Raw genomic sequence first — 18,471 nt, forward strand, 5'->3', positions numbered from 1 at the left:
ACATTTTAAAAAACATTTTGAAAGTCTTGGAATGTTTTACTACATTAAAAGATGTTTTACAAATACAGTGCCTATAAAAAGTATTCACCCCCCCCCCCCGGAAGTCTTCATGTTTTATTGTTTTACAACATTGAATCACAGTGGATGTGGTTTTTTTCCCCACTGGAAAAAAAAACTCTTGTGTCAAAGTGAAAACAGATCTCTGCAAAGTGATCTAAATTATTTTCAAATAAAGGCACAAACTAATTGATTGCATAAGTATTTACCCACTTTAACATGACACACCAAATTAGTACTATGACACACCAATTCATCACTAGTGCAGCCTTATGTGCGGTCACGGTGTTTCAATTGATTGTAGTAAAAATACACCTGTATCTGGAATGTCCAAATGCTGGTGAGCCAGTATCCTGGCAAAAACTAAATGAAGACAAAAGAACACTCCAATCAACCCTGCAAAAGGTTATTGAAAAGTACAAGTCAGGAGATGGAAACAAGAAAATTTCCAAGTCACTGAATATCCCTTGCAGTGTGGTTAAGTCAAGAAATGTAAAGAATACGGCACAGCTGTAAATCTGCCTGAGAGACTGTACATACAACTGTTGCCTAGGCAGCTTTATGGGAGAGTGGCAAAGAGAAAGCCGCTGTTGAAATAAAAACTCAAGTGAAATCTCGGCTAGGGTTTGCCAGAAGGCATGTGGGAGACTCTGAAGTCAGCTGGAAGGTGGTTCTATGGTCTGATGAAAACAGAGCTTTCTGGCCATCAGAGTAAATGCTAGGTTTGCATAAGCCAAACATGGCACATCATGAAAAACACACCATCCCTACTGTGTAGCATGGTGGTGACTGCATCATGCTGTGGGGATGCTTCACTGCAGCAGGCCCTGGAAGGTTTGTGAAGGTAGAGAGCAAAATGAATGCAGCAAAATACAGGAAAATCCTGAAGGAAAACCTGATGCAGTCTGCAAGAGAACTATGACTTGGAAGATTTATTTTCCAGCAAAACAATGGCCCCAAGCATAAAGACAAAGCTACACAGGAATGGCTTAAAACAACACAGTTAATGTCCTGGAGTGGCCAAATCATAGTCCAGGCCTCAATCCAAATGAGAAATTGTGGCTGGACTTGAAAAGGGCTGTTCACTCACAATCCCCATGGAATCTGACAGAGCTTGAGCTGTTTTTGAAAGAAGAATGGGAAAAAATGCAGTGTCCAGATGTGCAAAGCTGATAGAGACCTATCCACACAGACCCAAGGATATAATTGCTGCCAAAGGTGCATCTACTAAATATTTACTTCAAGGGGGCGAGTAATTATGCAATCAATTACTTTGCATTTAATAATTGTAATATATTTAGACCAATTTGTAGAAATTTGTTTTCACTTTGACACAAGAGTCTCTTCTGATCAGTGTTAAAAAAAAAACAAATTTAATCCACTGTAATTCAATATTGTAAAACAATAAAACATGAAAACTTTGGGGGGGGGTGAAATCTTTTTATAGGCACTGTATATGATGCTGCTAGTGGATCATGACAATCAGGTTCCTCCTGCATTTTGTGTGTATTGTTTGGATTTGCAACATCTGCAGATTTTCTCCTGTAAGGTATTCCACAAATTGGTTCAATTTGACCCCTTACTGGAAGAAAGAGTGCCAATAGGTGACAGAATATCCTATTTCTCCAGCAATAAAATCTTGGCTTAATTATGTGCTATAGTGAGAAGATCTTAAGAAAAAAAAATGAAACAAGTTCCAGTTGCTGAACAATCAAAATTTTATTTACAAATTGTCCAAATGTACACACTAACTTCACACAGCAACAAACAATTCCTAAAAAACTAGTTTGAAAATGTGCACTGTAATACATTAAAAATATTAGAAAATTAGAGAAGGTTTGTTTTACAGTTTAGCATAAGATTTCTATAATCATTTTTTGCTGCTTGATGGAAGAATGTGGAATCTGCATCTCACGCCTCTGCAGTTGGAGGAATATAACTGAACCGGAATGATAAGTAAGGAAATCACACCAAAACTAGCTTAGTGGCCTTGCCTCCGTGAAATGCACCGCTTCATTATCATCATTGGCTATCCCAGACAGATAATGTTAACTGTTTCTACATGTATTAGAACTTGGCTTACATTAACAAGAAATTGTAAATTTAAAATATCATTGAAGCCTATTCAAAAATCACATCTAATTAGAAAGTCAAAACAATGGGAAGAATATTTTTAACATTACACTTCCTATTCAGATATGGTATTGAAAATAAAGATTAGCAGCTAACAAAGCTTATTGTTAATTATAACCATGTTTATTTTTGCTTGTGAGCTGCAAGCCAAAAAAGTAAATGCCCAAAGAAATTAAATATAAAAGCTTTAATAAATTATGATATAAAAGAAATATAACTTATCTTGTATATCTGTGTATTCGTAATTACTAACTGTGAGCCATCAGCTCAAGTGATTTGAACAGTTTCAAACACCAATCTTGCACATTAATTAAATCTTTTTCACGCTCTAATATAACTGTAACATCAGAAATTACTTTTTTTTAAATTAAGAACTGGAAGTTTTCACTTGTGCTCTGTTGGTTGAGGATTAAACAATGGAGCAGAATGAATTTTATTTTTCTGTAACAGTTTAAATTAAAGTTACTATTTTTCTGTAATTCCATTGTAAACCAAAATCCAACATTTCTCAAGAGTCTGAACATTAAATACTTAGCCAGCTATCTGGATTTTTGGTTCCTGCTATCTGAGTGCAAATTTCATAATCACCTAGATTGCTGAGTTCTCCTTCTTGTTGAGCACTATGAAACTTCTTCAGAAAATGTTCTGTCCTAAAGCAGTAGGGAAAAACCTTTCCAAGATTTATTGCAAGTGGAATATTCATTCCATGCTTTTTGAAACCAGTCTATCCAAAGCTGAGACTACTCTTATCTCTGATGTGCTGAAGGTGACCTCGGTGACCAACTGCAAATGCTGCAAGAGGATGAAAATTAGCTTCCTTTTACTTATTTTTAACCGTGACTAGAGGTAAAGTGGAGTGTAGGCATTTAAAATCATGGCAATTGCTCTGAGGTTTTTTTGAGTATGGGTTTAGCTGCTCTTTCCAATTACTACCTTGTATGTTGCTTCATAAAATATTAACTCAGCACATGCTTCATTTTTTTTGGTTCAGCCACTTTTTTATGTGGAAGAATCCTACTATAATGATTTAATATGACTCACATTTATCTAACTGGATTTTTGTATTCCTTCTTGAACATTTAAGAATCATGTGATTTCAAAACAATAAAAGGAGATAACAAAAGACTGACCACCCAAATTGGGTGATAAGCATTAACTTAGGATGGCATCATACATTGATAGAATGTAAAAGGCAAGACATGGTAATACAATAATGTTCTCAGAGCTCGAATTTCATTCTGTGAAGTCTCCATGCCACACTGTATTTTTCTAATCAGTTGGTTATAGGCTCAGGATTTACTAGCCCATATTCTGAAAATTCAAGATCTGTAATTATCAAGCATCATGGTTTTAGTTTGGAAATAAAATAAAATAAAATATGGGAGATCAAATAAGCTACTTCTGTAAAGCATGACTGGCCATTCATTTAAATCATGGCTAATCTTATTTGCATTTACCCTAACCTGTTCACATTCTTCACAACATCCCTCAAACTATATAAAAAAAAACCTTGCCATGATAAGCTGATTTCCTGGGGCAATATGTATTGCATTTAAAACAGAAATCAAGAGATGTCAACTCCCAATGGTTAGTGAGAGTCAAATGGATTTAAGATCCATCTCCCATCCTCATTATCATCACAGCAAAGATCTCCTGCACTCATTGCGGTTAAAAATTACTACTGTGCATGTTTAAGATTTGGAGCTTGAAAAGGATTTTCCTTGCAGAACATGAAAATACACGAGCCTGCACATGCACAAGATTACCTAGCTGCACATTTGGGTATGCACTGTCCGTAACAGCAACAAGGGTGCAAGTGCAAAGACAAGGAAATGCCTATCATTAATTTACACTTCAACATTATTTCAAAGCAAACTTTGTTAAGAAAATGCAAGTGAAAATTGTGCCCTTGTGATACACTGGTGTAGTGATACAGGATTACTGAAAATGAACCCAATATGAATGTTCTTGGGTGATAAGAGTCTCCACTTAGCTTTCACAGAAATGAAGCATCAGCAGCTAATGTGATATTTGGAGAAATAAACAAAATTACATCAAACTTTCACTTGGAAGTTAGCAGCAATGGTTGGAGTGGATAATATTTTTTTTGTGAGCAATGGCAATAAGAATTAAATTATGACAAGAGTAACAATAAAAAAATTCTGGTGATACTTGCCTATCCACAATGCTACAAATAAAGCAGTTGAAGATATGATATTAAATGTGATAATGAAGGTTTTTCTATTAATTTCCATCACTGCTTTAATAAGTTAAAGACAAAAGAAAAACTGGAGGAATTGTGAGCCATTTGTGGCACAGTAAGTGCATATTGTCATGGAAATGAAGAATGCAGAATATTGTAGAAGTAACTCAAAGTTAATAAATGATGAGAATAAAATATATCAGCGATAGCTTAAAGATGTAATGGCTGAAGTTCACCCATGTCCTATCTCACATTACAGTACACGTTTATCAATGTGAACAAGACCACACAACCAGAACCAATTTATCTCAATAATCTACTGAGAAAATTTTTACAAGTTACTAGAGACCATAAAGGAACAAGGGTCAGAGATGTTAACCACAAGGATGTCACAATCAAAGCAGCAGCTTTACCTAAAAGAAAAGTCATCCTTCTGGCTCAAGATCTTGTGCCAATTGAAGACTTTCCCTTCTGGGCCTTTAACAGTTCTGCCTCATGAAACAAAACTGTGATATTTTGGGATAACAGTGAACCCTGTCCTCATCAGTAACTTATATGGCTGGAACCTGTAAACAAGTGTGAGCTCTGAAAAGTTTTGAAGAAGTCAATCTTTCTGATTTAAAGACAAAGATAATCATCTCTGGAGAGCCTGGATTGTTGTGGATCAATCTATCCTACTCCACAGAACAAGTATGGATTTGGTTTAGTCTGCAAGCTACTTCATACACTCTGGTGATCTGCTCCATAGTTTTTACATCTACTTTAATTTTACATACATGAAAATAAAACTTTGCCAAGATAAAGCAGCACCACATCTGTAGACATTCTACAATAGAGCTGAAAGTGTGTACTAGTGCTTTGAGTTCGCTACACCATTATAAATTTTGGTGATTTGTTCACAGATTTATATAAATCTAGCCTGATATTCAGTAAATATATCTATTCTTTCAGCAACAAAACAGTGCCTCCAAGTAGAAGAAAACAAACACAGCAAGTCAGCCATACCTCATTCGTGATGGGAATTAAAACAGAACTAAGAGCTAATCTCACTTGCTATTAATATTCAATTTAAATTTGAGTTCATTTTGTAATATTTACAGCCTCGTGTTCTATACAAGGTCTGCTGTTACAAACACTTGGCCTCATCCATATAAAACTAGACAGAACAACTTTATTTAATTTTTTTGTGGAAAACAGATCTATACATTACTAAAATTTTCATTCTGTTTGTCAGTTTGTCTGTTTGTGCCCTCAAAATAGCCCAAATGGTGCATTAAAGCGGCACTTCTTTTGACTAAATGGACTTAAAATGCGCTAACTTACAGAATGCATGCAAAGGTCAGGGTTATATTCGTTTAAAATAGCTCACTCGTCAACAGGCCCCGCTTTCTACACCCAATTCCAGCTTTCATGGAAACCGTGACGTGACACCACGACGCATGTGCAAGGCCAGCCACAGCAGCGACACCAACCACAGCAGAAGGGCAGGGCAGCTCTATTTCGAGTGGTCACATTCTGCTAATCACCATCGGCATGTGCAGGATTGGGACAGATCAAATTGCGACCCATCAATAAGAGATAATTAAATCTTATTGTAATGAAGTACTTTGAAACACCCATCAAACCCTTTGCTGCAGTCAAAGGACAGCGGTGACTATATCACAAACATTTAGGAGAGCGCCAACCACATCATCAAGAGAAAACAGCATCCTGGAGGCTTTGGTGTTACTGCTTCATATCTTCTATCCAGCATTAAGGTAAGAACATATGGTCAGCCTAATTATGCTGCGTTGAAAGAGAAGGTAGACATTATGGTCAAGAGATTACGTGTCATTGGGAAGCAGCAAGAAGAGGGAAAGAACAAGAATCGGATGAGGCCAGGGCCGCACGACTCCAGGATCAGAGAGAAAGAACGAATGGTAGAAGAGATGAAGAGACGAAAAATGAAAGGGCTTCGCGTCTCCAGAATGACAACAACTGGCATAGGAGGAGGAGAGAGGAAGAGACAGAGGAACTGAGAAATGCACATCCCCAGGATCAGAGACAAAGAACAAATGGTAAAAGAGATGAAGAGACGGGGGATGAAAGGACTGCGCGTCTCCAGAATGACAAAAACAGGCACTGAAGGAAGACAGAGTAAGAGACAGAGGAGAAAAGGAAAGATCGACTCAAGAATATGCGGCAAAGAGTAATTATTGCGAGAGTTGCTGAAGACAACAATCCCCGCTCTCAACAATACCTCAACAGAGAAAGAGCAAGGCAAAATGCATGACTCGCGTGTCGTAACATTTCTGCTGATGCTGGTACGATGACCAGAGTATGCCCTCACTGTCGTGCCTTCCTATTCACTGGAGAAACCGCAAATTTCTGCTGTATGAAGGGAAAAGGTCAGGATAGGCAATTTGCAACCTATACTCAATGAACTCCTCAATTTATACAGCAATGGTGAACCTATTGCAAACGAGTTCAGGAAGAACATCAGACAATACAATTGCCTCTTCCAAATGACATCCTTTGGTGCCAAACAAGTCCTTCCAACGAGGAATGGATGGAATCCTTCTGTGATTATTCAAGGCCAAATCCATCATTACATCAAACATTTAATGCCAGACCCCAAACAGCAAGCTGGATTCCTTCAAATTTACTTCATGGATCCTCAAGACAGCACAGAATTGAGAATGGGGATACTACAAAATGAAGGAATTCAATGTGAGATTGTTGAATTATTGGAAAACCCACTACAACGAAACCCGTACGTTGCGTCCCTTCAACTTGCAAAAGAACAAATTTGAGGCATGCCAGAGGCGTCCGTTGTCATTGATCCTGACTGGAGACTGGCATTTGAACATGAGAGAAGATCTAATGCACAAATTGCCAATGAAGTTGCTGTCATTATACCAAACAGCACCGAATCCAAAGCAAGATCAGGGCACATTGTGTTGAAAGAACAAGGAGGTGATTTGTAAATAATTTCGGGGTCCCATCGCTCATATGACAGCTTTCAATACGTGCTTTTCTTTCCACTTGGAGGCAATGGCTGGCATCATCAACTCCGAATGACGAACAACAAGAAACCGACAGCAATGCGTTATTATGCGTATCGAATAATGAACCATGAGAATGAATTTAATAACTGTCTCAAGAGGAGGACGTCTATTCCAACAATACTTGGTCTATACAGCTGCTAAGATTGAAGGTGAGAGGCTGAGCTACATCTGAATGAATCAAGCAACCTTGAGATCAACAACATACAGAGGCCTGACTGATGCATTGAATGATGATGGTGATTTCAGAAACATTGGAAGGTGCATCATCCTCTCAACATTTGTCAGTGGACCAAGATACATGATGGAACGATGTCAGGACGCCATGATGTATATACGGAAGTATTGTAATGCTTCATTTTTCATTACAATGACATGCAATCCAAACTGGCCCGAAATCTGACAGCATCTTTTATTTGCATCAGCAACCAAACGATTGGCCGGATTTAATCACGAGAGTGTTTGATTTGAAAAGAAAGTTGTTTATGAAGTACCTCACTGGAACAGATGGTCTCTTTGGTAGGTGTATCACTTACACTGTAAGTGTGGAATACCAAAAGTGGGGTCTGCCTCATTTGCACTGTCTGCTGTGGCTCGATGAAGCATCCAAGCCGAGACCACAAGATTATGATAGATTCGTGCAAGCAGAAATACAACACCCAAATGAAGATCCAGAGCTGCATGAACTGGTCTTGGGGCACATGATACATGGTCCGTATTGCACCACTAAATCACCGTGTTGGCAACAAGGTACATGCAGTAAGAGGTACCCAAGGCCATTCATTGAGCATACAAGGTGTGGGAATGATTCGTATCCTGTGTATAGAAGACGGTCTGTGGAAATGGGAGGATTCCAAGGTCATCAAGGAGGACGACAAAGTCAAACTATAACTTCTGAATGGGTGGTCCCCTATAATGCCCAACTGTTGAGGCTGTTCAATTGTCATCTAAATGTAGAAATATGCTCATCTGTCAAGTCCATCACATAGGTGATCAAGTATACCATGAAGGGGAGAGATCGGGCAATTTTTGGAGTGAATAAAGACGAAATCACACAGCATTTGACAGGCAGATATATCGGGCCCTCTGAAGCTGTCGGATCGATACTTGGATTTCCAATTCACGAGAGGGAACCAGCAGTTGTTCGCCTTCAAGTGCACCTTCCCCAACAGCATTAAGTATTCTTTCGAGATAATGCTGTTGTACAACTGAATAGTGATATGGCAAGAACCACTTTAATGGAATTCATGGATCTTTGCACTCGCGATTCATTTGCAAGAACTCTGTACTATGCGGATATTCCCAGATTCTACACTTGGACTAATAAGACATGGGAAAGAAGGAGAATAGGGAAAAGAGTGGAGGAGTACTCCGGGATTTTTGAAGCAAATGTTCCGGGTCGAGTGTATACTGTTTCTCCACGAAGTGGTGACCTCTACTATTTGAGACTTTTTCATCACATAAAGGGGCCAATATCTTTCCAATCATTGAAAACACATGATGGAGGTATTCTTCCATCATTCAAAGACGTCTGCAGAGAGAGAGGATTGTTGCAAGCTGACGATCACTGGCAGCAAACTATGGAAGAAGCAGAGAGAACAAGAATGCCCAGAGCAATGAGAGATTTGTTTGTCGTCTTGCTAACAAACACTGAAATCAACAATCCACAGCAATTATGGAACCGGTTCAAGAATGCAATGTCTGAAGCTTTCTTACAAATGGAGAGGAGAACAATCGATGATCCTAATATCATGATTGATGAAAGGCATCATGGACAAGCTTTTCTGTATTTTCAAGAGAAACTTGAGAACTTGGGCAAAACACTTGAAGAATATAACTTGCCGACACCAAGAAATAGTACAATTACTCAAAGTGTTGGCAATCTGGAATTATTATGTGAACTGCAATACAACTGAGACGAACAGGAATTTGTTTCACAGAAGGAGCCCCTAATGAATAGTGAGCAAAGTATATGAATATGTGTGCGACTGAATGGAAAGGAATCTCTCTTCAATGAGTTTCATTGATGCACCAGGAGGAATGGGCAAGACAATTATCATCAACTTAATCCTCGCTAAGGTTAGGGGAGTTGGAGGTGTTGCTATTGCTGTAGCATTATCGGGTATTGCAGCAACACTGATGCCTGGTGGTAGGACAGCGCATTCAAGATTCAAGGTACCCCTCAAAGTCAATGAAGATGCCCTTTGTAACATCAATAAAAACACCAATACTGCAAATTTACCCCGAAATGCAAGGCTTATTGTCTGGGATAAGTGCCCCATGATTAGGAGGAAGAGCTTTGAAGCCGTGGACCAGACTCTTCGTGATGTATGCGGCAAGAATGAGCCCTTCCGGGGTATTTTAACCATTTGCTGTGGCGATGTCCGTCAGTTTCTAGCAGTTGTGAAACGAGGAAATGATGCTGATGTGGAGAATTCATGCATTTAAAAAAATCCTACTTATGGAGAAGCTTCATCACGTTTCCCTTGAAGAGAAACATGCGATTGAGTGAGGGAGAAGGACGATATTCTGAGTTCTTATTGGATGTTGGAGAAGACAAGATTGAGAAAAATGAAAACGATGAAATTGAATTACCTGAAGATATGATTCTGCCAGCAAAAACTACGGAAGAATATACTGATTTCATCTACCCGACAGTCGACAATTCTGCAGAACTGTTCTCGAGGAATTCTGTCTTGGTTCCTCTCAATGAAATGATGCGAAAAATAAGCTTAACGTGCATTAGACACTTCCCTAGAATCACGAAAGAATACTGCTCCTTCAATGCCGTAAGTGAAGGAGCTAACGCCACTCATTTTCCAACAGAATTCCTTGATTTGGTTGAACCCTCTGGATTGCCACCACATAAGTTGGAATTGAAGAGGGGATTTCCCATCATTTCAGTGAAGAACTTGGATCCACCAAGGCTTTGCAATGGAACGCGAATGATGGTGGAAGAACTGCACGACAATTTCATTGTAGCAAAGATATACATTGGTGCGTTCAAAACTGACATTGTTATGATCCCAAGAATTAATTTATCAGAAGAGGAAGATGTCCCTCCTCAGCGGAGCCAGTCCCCGATACAGTCATGCTTTGCTATGACTATACATAAGGCGCAAGGCCAAACCATGGAGAATGTGTTGATTTATCTGGAGAAACCGGTATTCCCGCCTGGTCAGCTGTATGTGGCTTTAAGCCGGGGAAAAAGAAATGAAAATGTTAGAGCATTCCTGAAGAGTGGCAGATCAACCAGAAATGCTGTCATCAAAAGTGTCCTTTGTTAAACGAGGAGCTATATTTGTCTTGCTACGTGTCTTTCTTCCTTAATAAACTGAGTTCTTTTTTGATTTCCAAAGCAAAGCGATAGCAATAGCATTCAGGGAAATTTAATGTTCATTCTGGTCACATCAGACTGCACCTCCTTTCTCTCACAGGGTGCCCCAACAGGTCACCCGGTCGTCTAGTAATTATTTAAAAAGGGATTTACTTAATGTTTTCCCAAAGCAGAAATTTAACTAATTTTGTTCCTTCAACAGTAATTTCCAATATTTTTAAGAGGTGATATTTGCTTGACTTGATAGGAATTGTGCAGAGTATGTCTTCACGATAAAGAAAATATATATTATGAGATAGAAACTACATGAGATCTGAAAAGGAACTTCAGAGCGGTATTTCTTCAATGTGCATGCTGGTTTGTGCAAAGCCTTCTGCGTGACACAGGCTGTGCACACAAAAATCTTTCTCCAGTAACTCTCTGGACTAAGTTGAAAGCTGGGTAGGAGGCTTGAGAATTCTGGGTGGAGTTAGAAGCAGAATCAGGTTAGGGAAGGAAAAGAAGATACGTCAGGGGTTGGGGGCTGTGGTGAATGTAGATTGGTAGGGGTCAGGTAGACAAATAATTAATCAATTAGACTACCAAGCTAGTCAACTACTTTGGACTTCCAATGCATCACCATTGCATCAGTAAATGTGAGAGAGTGAATAGTAAAGCAAATCATTATAAATAGGACAGACGTAAAAGATGATAAGCACTTCTGATTCCCAGCAACAGATCAGGTCCCCCTTAACTAATGGTGAAACAAGTCTGAACAAAGAGGAATTTTCTCCTCTGAGAATTTACACACTGTGTATTCCTTGCTGCTGTGTTCAATTGTCCCTGTGCATGTTGATGTCATACACAAAGAGGAACTGGAACCAACTTCTACAAGTATGTTACAGGGACATTTGGGGCTTATGATAAAATTCAATGACATAAGGTGTAAAAATCCTGAACTACATGCCTCTCTTTATATCGGAGTCCACCTGAGTAAGATCCTTAGGGTCAGAGGTTCCAAGACACACAGAAACATAGAAAACTTACAGCACAATACAGGCCCTTCAGCCCACAATGCTGTGCCGAACATGTACTTACTTTAGAAATTACCTAGGGCTACACATAGGCCTCTATTTTTCTAAGCTCCATGTATCTACCCAAGACACGTTGAATGCCTCTGCTCTGCAATCAAAGGATACAGTCTCTCTCAGTAATTATTGGCATAATGTGTGTTTAAGGTGCTCATAAAAATAAAATCCATATGTGCTATTCAGTCCATCAAGGTAAAAACATGAGTAAAATGAATGGGCTGAATAGCGCATGATCTTCTCATTTTAAAAGCACCTCAAGTATGTTTAATCCTACATGTACCTTCTATAAATAATTTCATAAAATCTATAAAGACTTTCTGTACCTATTTATCTTGGAATTGGTATATGGCCTGTGAAAAGGAGCAAGCATCTCCAATATCACAAGCCAAAACTGTCATAGAATCAAAAATATTGTAGCTGTACCCACAAATACATGAATGACGACACATTTCAGTTATCTAATATATCTGAATTAACAAATGTATGTTCCTGGATCATATTGTGTTATATTAGTGCTTGAGAACTTCATTAATATTCATAAACTTCACCTTTGTATCAGAATGAGGCAAAGATCTGCCATTAAAATCTTGAAAATTACTGACTGGTATCTTCAGTCAAGGAAATGAGGTAACACATGGTTACATCTCAGAACCAAATAAACAGGTCTGAGGTACTTTGTAAATCACGTTTCATACATTAGACTCCATACCATATAGATGACACTGTGGCAATCAAGCAATAATAGTTTACAAGCTTTTTCAATGAGTTAACGACTAGAAGCCTTGGTCTGAAAAAGGGAATAAGTTTTCCATGGCATTTAACTAAAACTAGATAAATTTATGTTGTACACATGTAATGTCAATCCAGTTTTCAATAAATTTCCAATCACCAACTATAAAATTCGAGCTCTGATTTGCAGAAAAGTATGTGGCACATGAATGATTCCTTTAATCAATTCTCAAGTTTTCTATTCCCAACTGTACCAGTTTTAAAATATTCTTTCTTAAAATCCACAAAATGACCAGAATGACCCTAAAATTAAAAACACACTTTAAAGTCAAACATCCCATTTATATTAAGTCCCTCCCCCATCAGTATAGAAAAATGTGATTTAAGTTTATACCCAGTATATCCATACACACAGATGTTTAAAACAAAGGCTTGAGTGGAGGTTGTGACTGGCTGAGCTGTGACAACTCTACAGAACGCTGAGAAGTGAGCATAATCTGTGCTCACGTGTGAGAAGCTAATTATTATTGAGCATGAGAGCACCCTACTGAATACTTGCAAGTGGGCAAGATATTTCTCCAGATATACAGAAAATGACAGTACCCTACAGAATGCTAAGACGTTGACACTTCCTCTGTACACGTAAGGAAGGGACCAGTGCAGAGGATGACAGCACCTTAGTGAATGCTGGGAGGGGACATTACTTTTGCTCAGATGAGAAAAGGTGACTTGTGCAGAGGATGATAGTACCCTTCAGAATGCTGGGAAATTGAAACCCTTTGCCCAGGAGAGAGGAGTTAACCTGTACAAAGGTTGTCCACTTAGATCTCTGTGCAGATAGCTGCTTTATTTCTCGGTAAGTGAAAGTGCTATTGCTGCGTGTAATGCTGCATCTTCGTCGATGCTGTAATCCTGCCAAAACAAATAGGACAAAGATGGATCATTCTGACACCTAGTGGTTGAAAATAAGTACAGCACTTGTAGGGGACAGAACTTCCCCAAACTATCCTCACTGCTAATTACGCACACCAACCTTGTGCAGATATGCACGTTGAACTATGATGCAGAATACCTTACCCAAATTCTTACATAAGGTGTGTCACCATCTCTACCATATGTGGAACAAAATTATAAAGTTATTTATAAAATACAAGCTAGTTAATACATTCTGCAGAAATGTCCTTTCTCAATTAGTGGTTAGCAGCTTAATTCACAAAGTATCTCAAAGATTGAAAACCGGTTTCACATTTTTACGGACTTATTTAGCAATAATAAATCATAAAGCCAGCATAAATAATCACATGGGAGTACTGCATTTAGTTTCAAGTAATAAATAGCTATGCTCTTAGAATATCTGTCTTATTTATTTGGTGGCACACATATTTGTACAATGAAATATAGTCCTGCAACAGAAATAGAAATGAAAACGTAGATTATTTTACACTGTTAGGTGTAAGCTTTGATGAACAAGTATTTCCTAGTCCTACGCTTGCTAGTCAAGCTGAAAGCTGATGGGCAGCTAAACTCATTGTAAGCTTTTATTTTCACTGGCTGTCCATGGGACAATTTAATTAAATAAACTGGCAGCCAGCAAATATTATTTTGTATCCCACTGAGTGTAGTTGAAATTCTCCAAATCTTCTGTCCAAGTCAGAGGTTTTAGGGCCTCTCTCCTTTCCCCAAATTGCTCTGTCTCATTCCCCCCCCCCACTGTTATGCTAGTTTTACATACACCTTCTTCAGCACCAACCTAATTTAACACAAAGTAAGAACCATAGGGTCGCATAGAGGTGAATTACGAAGTGTTAATTTCACAACATTTGGCCTTTCTACTTTTCCAACTGCCCTTTAGCACTATCCAAATCGTCATTATACAGTGAGGTTGAGGATCGAGTGGCAAACATCCAAACGTGCACTTTCCAGGAGTCACTAACTAGTATTGAGTAACTGTCAGACTTGAGGGTACCCTGACCTTTATGATTCAAGAAATTTACACAGTACTTGATTATGCATTTCTACACTGTTGACATTCTCTCGTTACCCTTTCCACTAGCATAATGAACTTGTGCTCACCACAAATGTATCATAGGAGAATTTGTGCCTGTGAAGCAAGTGCTGGAGAAAGTTGGCACTCTTGTAGCTTGGATCTCCCCATGGCATTGCCACACAAATTGGACATACCTACACAGGTAGGAAATAAGACAAAAATCAAAGAATAGATAACAAAATAATGGCCAGTTCATTTGTTGTCTATTTGTTCATCAACGTCAATGCTAGTGGCATTCCTAAAGCACAAGCACCACTGGATGCATCCTGAGCTTTGTCCAAACCTCTCTACTCCAATTCCAATAACAGACCACAATAATGCACCCTGTACCTTCCACCACCTCTTCAAGTTTTGAACCAAATTTATTCACAGCAAGAGTTTTGTTCAAATAAACAATGGCACAGTCATGTAATAATTTTGGACAATCTTTCACTATAACCAGCAAATGTACTGCATTTCTTCATCTTGTTGGTAAAAGCACACGACGAGGAAATTTTTTTTTGAGATAACGTATCATTACCAGTATCTGTGAATATACACTTAAATGCATAAAAGGTGCTTTTCCCAATCAAGATAATAAAGACATTTGTTTCATAAAATCATCTGTAGTTCATTGCTTGTGACTAATCACGAGAACTGGAAGTAAAACTGAACAGAGGTATTAACTTCCTTACTTGTGGTAGTAAATATGGCAACAGTTGAAAATTCTGGAGGAATAAAATTACATGAACAACATACTTTAAGATCTACTGAAAACTCTCAAACTTTGGTCATCGTGGTTAGAATAGTAAATGAGAAACTGGACACTCACCACTTTGTTGGGATCACTGCGATGATTTTCCATGCAGTGTTTCACTAGTTCTTGTTGATCAAGGTTTCGTGCACCACAGTATGGGCAAACGAATGTGGAACGGTTTGGAATATTACTGAAGGAGAATAAGCAAGCTTTAGTAACTTAGAACACAGAACACACAACAGTACAGCACATGTACAGGCCCTGTTAACAGAACCAATTAAATTAGCAATCAAATGGCTAACAAAATTGATCTCTTCTGCCTACACAATGCCTATATCCTTCCAATTTCCTTAGATTCATGTACCTACCTAAACATCTCTTAGAAGTCTCTAATGTTTCTTCCACTACCATGACCCAGGCAGCACATTCCAGGCCCCTGCTCCTCTCTGTGTAAAAAGCTTGCCCCTCACATCGCCTTTGAAATTACCCCCTCTCACCTTAAATGCATACTCCCTGGAATTAGACATTCCAACCCTTGGAAAAAGATACTCTCAGTCTAGTCTATGCCTCTCATAATCTTATAAACCTCTATCAGATCTCCACTTAGCCTCCGCTGCTCCAGAGAAAACAACCCAAGTTTGTCCAACATCTCACTGCAGCACTTACCCTTCAATCCAAGCAGCATCCTAAAAACCTTTCTACACCCCCTCCAAAACCTTGACATCTTTGCTATAATGGGGGCAATCAAAACTGTATACAAAATTCCAGGTGCAGCCAGGAATTTTATAAAGCTGCAATACAACTTCTTGACTTTTGAACTCAATGCCTCAACTAATGAAGCCAAGCATTCCATATGCCTTCTTAACCCTATCAATCTATGTAATCACTTTTAAAGAGCTATGAACTTGGACCCAAAGTTCCCTTTGCTCAACACTGTTAAGGATCATGCCCTTAATGGTGTATTGCCTCTTTGCATTTGACCTACCAAAGTGTAACTCTCCACATTTAGCAGGGTTAAACTCCACCTGCCACTTTTCCGCCCCCATCTGCAACTGATCTATATCACATAGTATTCTTTGCCAGTCTTATATGCTATCCACAACACCGCAAATCTTTGTATCATCTGCAAACATAATAACCCACCCATCTACATTTTCATGCAGGTCATTTATATACATCACAAATAGCAGAGATCGCAATACAAGATTCCTGCAAAACACCAATAATGACAAACCTCCAGCTAGAATAAATCCCCTTGACCACCACCCTCTGTTTACTAAGGGCAAGCCAGTTCTGTATCAAAATAGCTGATTCACTATAGATCCCATGCATCTTAATCTTCTGGTTGAACCTCCCATGAGGTATCTTTTCAAACACCTTACTAAAATCCATGTCGACACCATCCACGACTCTATCTACATCATTCACACTCATCACCTTGTCAAAAAACTCAGTCATGTTGGTAAGACACAACCTGCCCTGAACAAAGTCATGCTGGTTCTCCCAAATTAGACCATGGCTTTCCAAATGCTCTTAAATCCTTCTCCCAGTAACTTGTATATGCACATTTGATTACATGCCCAACAAGTTTGCAGGGGTCAAGGATAATTGCTTTTGAACTGTAGCAGGCCAAGAGGTCCTTTTTAATGTCCTAATTAGGAAAAGAGGGGCAAATACAGAGCAGAAAATAAAGATAACAACAAATGAAGAATAACAGGCTTCAAGTATGTGTGACTTTACACACCACAAAATTATCCTTATTATTAATAAACATAACATTCATCCTGTAACACAGGTCAATAACCAGGGAGAACAAAGAACCCTTCTTTATCCAGAGGGCCAAAGAAGGGTAGGGAAGAAAGGGTGTTGTTGCAAAGAAAATGTCAGAAGATTACTGCCTTAGAAAGGGTGGCAGAGTATCATCACATTTCAGGAGACATTTCAATAGTCATATATCATAAGTAAACTAGAGACCAATGGCTGGCAAAAGGAATTTCACTGAATAAACCCTCTATGCCATGAATCTCAGTGATCTGCTCACTCTAAAATTGATTAATCCCAACGCACACACTGTTCAGATATCTACATTACCACTTTCAGAAATAGAAAAGGCACAAATCTTTATAAACACACTTGTTTGCAAAAATTCCACTTCTTTATTGCCTTTTTATTTACCAACTCCATTGTGTCTGCACCTCCACACATAAAAGAATTCAAAATCCTGATCCTTGTTTAGATGTCCCTTTGCAATTATGAAATTCTTCCAACTGCCAGCACACATGCATGTGCTCTGCCCTTCCTATTGAGTTATTATGCAATTTCCATATCCTGTAATATAAATTTCTTCATTGCATTGGAAAGAACTCCCCCATTTCTTTATTTTGATAGTATTTGCCTATCTTAAACACTTAACAAAATCTCCATCTGATTTTGTTTTTAAGCAATTCCAGCATCTGCAGATTTCCTTGTGTTTGTGATTTTGTTTTTACTTATTTTTCTCTTCAGAATTTCAAAAAATAGTTTTAAACAAGTGAAGTGTGCACCAGAATGGTTTATACAATATAGTTAACTCCTTCTCCAAATACTCAGCACGGATGTAACCATACTCTGCAAATGACAACAGCCACTCTGGTAGCTGAAGTGCTTTGAAACTGATCATAAATTTTGTTGAGCTCTTTAACAATGAGTTATTTCCATAAGCCTGTTTAGAAGAGGCAATGTTGCAATTGCAACAGAGATTTCTTACCTGGGAATGGGCTGTGAGGTTGGAACAACAGGTACAAACTTTGGACAGTTGTCCATCTGCTCTTGAACTTTACTGCAGGAAGATATATGAGACCGCATCTTCACCAGAGTCACCTAGTGCAGTAGCGTGAAAGTTGCTTATGGCAGGTAGAAACTGGATAGCTGCATACTTATTTCCACATCAATGTCAGGCAAAACACAATTATTCTTGTTTCAACGTTTTGCTTAGCTTAGATAGCAAGTGATCACTGTTACATGGTCTGGATCTTCAAATGCAGCCCTTCATTAAAATTCAACCTCTTCTGAACACCATGACCGCTCATATGACCCATTCTTCCCCAACAGAATAGAGTGCATCATCACTAGCAGC

The 18,471-nt window shown here is 38.6% G+C and overlaps 1 protein-coding gene across 2 annotated transcripts in view; it reads right to left on the bottom strand.

Annotated features, from left to right (window-relative positions):
* The window catches only part of rnf166 (ring finger protein 166), a 61,152-nt gene that overhangs the window by 16,085 nt on the left and 26,596 nt on the right, over positions 1-18,471 (bottom strand). Inside the window, exons 3-6 of one of the 2 annotated variants that reach the window (XM_072279769.1) lie at positions 18,103-18,215; positions 15,432-15,546; positions 14,647-14,754; positions 1,757-13,485 (exon numbers count right to left, since the gene is read on the bottom strand). In XM_072279769.1, the coding sequence (XP_072135870.1) occupies positions 13,420-13,485; positions 14,647-14,754; positions 15,432-15,546; positions 18,103-18,215 (402 nt within the window). In that variant the 3' untranslated portion in view covers positions 1,757-13,419. Of the gene's footprint in view, positions 1-1,756; positions 13,486-14,646; positions 14,755-15,431; positions 15,547-18,102; positions 18,216-18,471 lie in introns of those variants that run through there. The other variant, XM_072279770.1, reaches the window with a different exon arrangement.

This window comes from Mobula birostris, chromosome 15 (assembly GCF_030028105.1).
Source record: "Mobula birostris isolate sMobBir1 chromosome 15, sMobBir1.hap1, whole genome shotgun sequence".
NCBI classification, from domain to species: domain Eukaryota; kingdom Metazoa; phylum Chordata; class Chondrichthyes; order Myliobatiformes; family Myliobatidae; genus Mobula; species Mobula birostris.